Raw genomic sequence first — 2,599 nt, forward strand, 5'->3', positions numbered from 1 at the left:
ATGTGATTAGAATGCCTTGTAATCTAGATTCATAGGATTCTTTTATGGTGTAGAGTTATTAAGAATGAAGACTCATAGTTATGAATGTTGATCACTAGGATTTTGAGAGTAAATCCAATATGATGAATCACTACAAAAAAATCAGCATTTAGCGACAGACGAAATCCGTCGCTAATCGATGATATTCCGTCGCTATATCGGATTAGTGACGGATTAGCGACGGATTGTCAGTTGTTACTATTTTGCTCGTTAATAATCTCTTAGTGACGAAAAAATGAGTTCCGTCGCAAGTTTAGCGACGTCTTAGAGACGAACGATATTTGTTGCCACATTTTAGTGACGGATTAATCCGTCGTTATACTTATATAATTCGTTGAAAAATTCATAATTTATTTCGTCACTTTGGATAACTTCGCGACGGAGTGTCGGTCACTAATCTGTCGCAAAATATTCTGCACATTTTCCACTTAAAAGTTCGTCGCTATTCCGTCGCCAATATTTTTTTTATAGAAACGACCAAATCATCATTAAATTTGTTGCTAAAAAATTTCTTTTAAAATAATTTAATTTATTTATTTTAAATCTACACTATCGAAATAAATTAAATGACAATTATTAAATACCCCTAAAATAACCAACATTCACATGAAATAATACTTAGACTATTCAAAATATGTAGATAGCAAAATTCAAATCATATATTTTAGTTCAAAACATCAAAAGCAATGTATCAACTATTCTTAAAAGCAGCTACATTCATAAACTATTGTAAATCACATATTTTAGTGCAAAACATCAAAAGCAATGTATCAAATATTCTTAAAAGCAGCTACATTCATAAACTATTGTTACTGCACAATTTATAATTTCCAAAACAACAGACAATATCAAAAGTTAAAGCTGCAGGGGACTATGGGATAGAATCGTCGTCACTTGAAACTAAGGGATCAACCTCATTAGTAGTAGCAGGAGGAGGCACTATGGGGGTCAAAGGTGACGGATTGTCAACGGGAGTAATCATTTCTTGTACCCGCTCCATAATAACAGGAAGAAAATGATTAGTAAGTGCAGGAAGCATTTCCTTTACAAATTCATCCATATTTGTTGTTGATGCTGATTGAGAAACTGAAGGTCGTACAGATGATGAGCCACAAAGCTTATGCTTGTAGTAATTTTTCGCTTCAGATCCAAGACCGTATATTCTTCTCTTCTTTTCTCCGCCCGCAGCTTGGTAATATGCTTCAGATTGATCAATATCAGATTGAGATGCCGTTTTTTCCTGTAAGATCTCTTCATATGTTTCCTGTAATAAATAGAGGTAAAGAGAGGGCATTAAAGATTAGGAAAAAATTTATATTGGTCTACTATGTAAGTTTCTAAAGAATAGGAAACCACACACTTTACATTTGTAAGAGCGGCATGTCTAACCCAAGACAACCTATGCAAAAGAACTCACACTGGTGCTATTTGTGTCAGCAAAACTCAGCAAGTATCAACCATGTCCTTCTACACTGCAGTTACTACTGAAGCTTGGAACTTCTTCCTTACAACTTTTGGATTGAAATGGGTCATGCCTCAGACAGTGAAGCAAGCATATGAAAGTTGGTATTTTTGGAGAGTTGATAAAATCATCAGAAAGATTTGGGGAATGGTCCCATCAGTCATATTTTGGTATTTATGGACAGAAAGCAACACCAGATGCTTTGCTAGCACAAAAACTCAAACCTCTTATCTGAAGTCTAACTATTTAGCTAATTTGTTTAGCTGGAATACCCTACCCCTGTAACTAATGCAGATACTTTAGTGGATTTTATATGTTCTTTATCACTAAGCTAATATTTTTTTGTAATGAATTAAGCAAAGGTGCATGTCATCTAGGCTTACCATCTAACAAGTACTACTTTACCATCTAAGATTTTTAAAGCAAATAAACTAGGAAAACCATTACTTGGAAATGCAGAAAATACATAACCTTTTAAGCTGATTGCAGTACATTTAACTTGAAGATACTTATAGTCAATGAGTTGATTACTTACAGTTGTGATTTGTTTCATTATCAAAGATGGTGAACTTTAACATCAATACACAAATAGATCCTTAGTCAATCACTTGTTAAATGGCCCTCCAGTACACATATAGCATGTTAAATAGCCCTCACTTTTTAATCAAGTTGCATAGTAAGTTAACCAAGTTGCATATTAAGCTAACCAAGTTGCATATTAAGCTTGATAGTTCTAGAGTTAGGTGAGAACTGAGAACTCTACTCTGTCCAGATAGTTAAGAATACATGGTACAACTATATATTGGTCTCCAACAAACACATAAGGAGACAAGTAACAAAGTAGATATAGACATCAAACAAGGCAACAAGGAAGGGCAACAAAAACATAGCTGGGACAGTAGCTTTGATTCCATTTCTTTGGACATCAAAAAAACAAAAAACAGGTATGCCACATCAAACCAACACATCTTCAAGTACTAGAAATAACATCTAACTGTCTTCTTGTATTTTCAGTCAAGATCCCCTTCTAATGAGAATTGACATGTATATTTTTTGATAGGTTTCAAAGTTTTGAACTTACATGGACAATTCGAGAAC

The 2,599-nt window shown here is 33.9% G+C and overlaps 1 protein-coding gene across 1 annotated transcript in view; it reads right to left on the reverse strand.

Moving 5' to 3' along the window:
* Window positions 1-910: 910 nt before the first annotated feature.
* LOC102579260 (uncharacterized) overlaps window positions 911-2,599 on the reverse strand; it is a 3,657-nt gene continuing 1,968 nt past the window's right edge. The window contains exon 5 of the mRNA XM_006361259.1: window positions 911-1,303. Within this exon, the coding sequence (XP_006361321.1) occupies window positions 911-1,303 (393 nt within the window). The remainder of the gene's footprint in view (window positions 1,304-2,599) is intronic.

Source organism: Solanum tuberosum, unplaced genomic scaffold (assembly GCF_000226075.1).
Source record: "Solanum tuberosum cultivar DM 1-3 516 R44 unplaced genomic scaffold, SolTub_3.0 scf00349, whole genome shotgun sequence".
Taxonomy (NCBI): domain Eukaryota; kingdom Viridiplantae; phylum Streptophyta; class Magnoliopsida; order Solanales; family Solanaceae; genus Solanum; species Solanum tuberosum.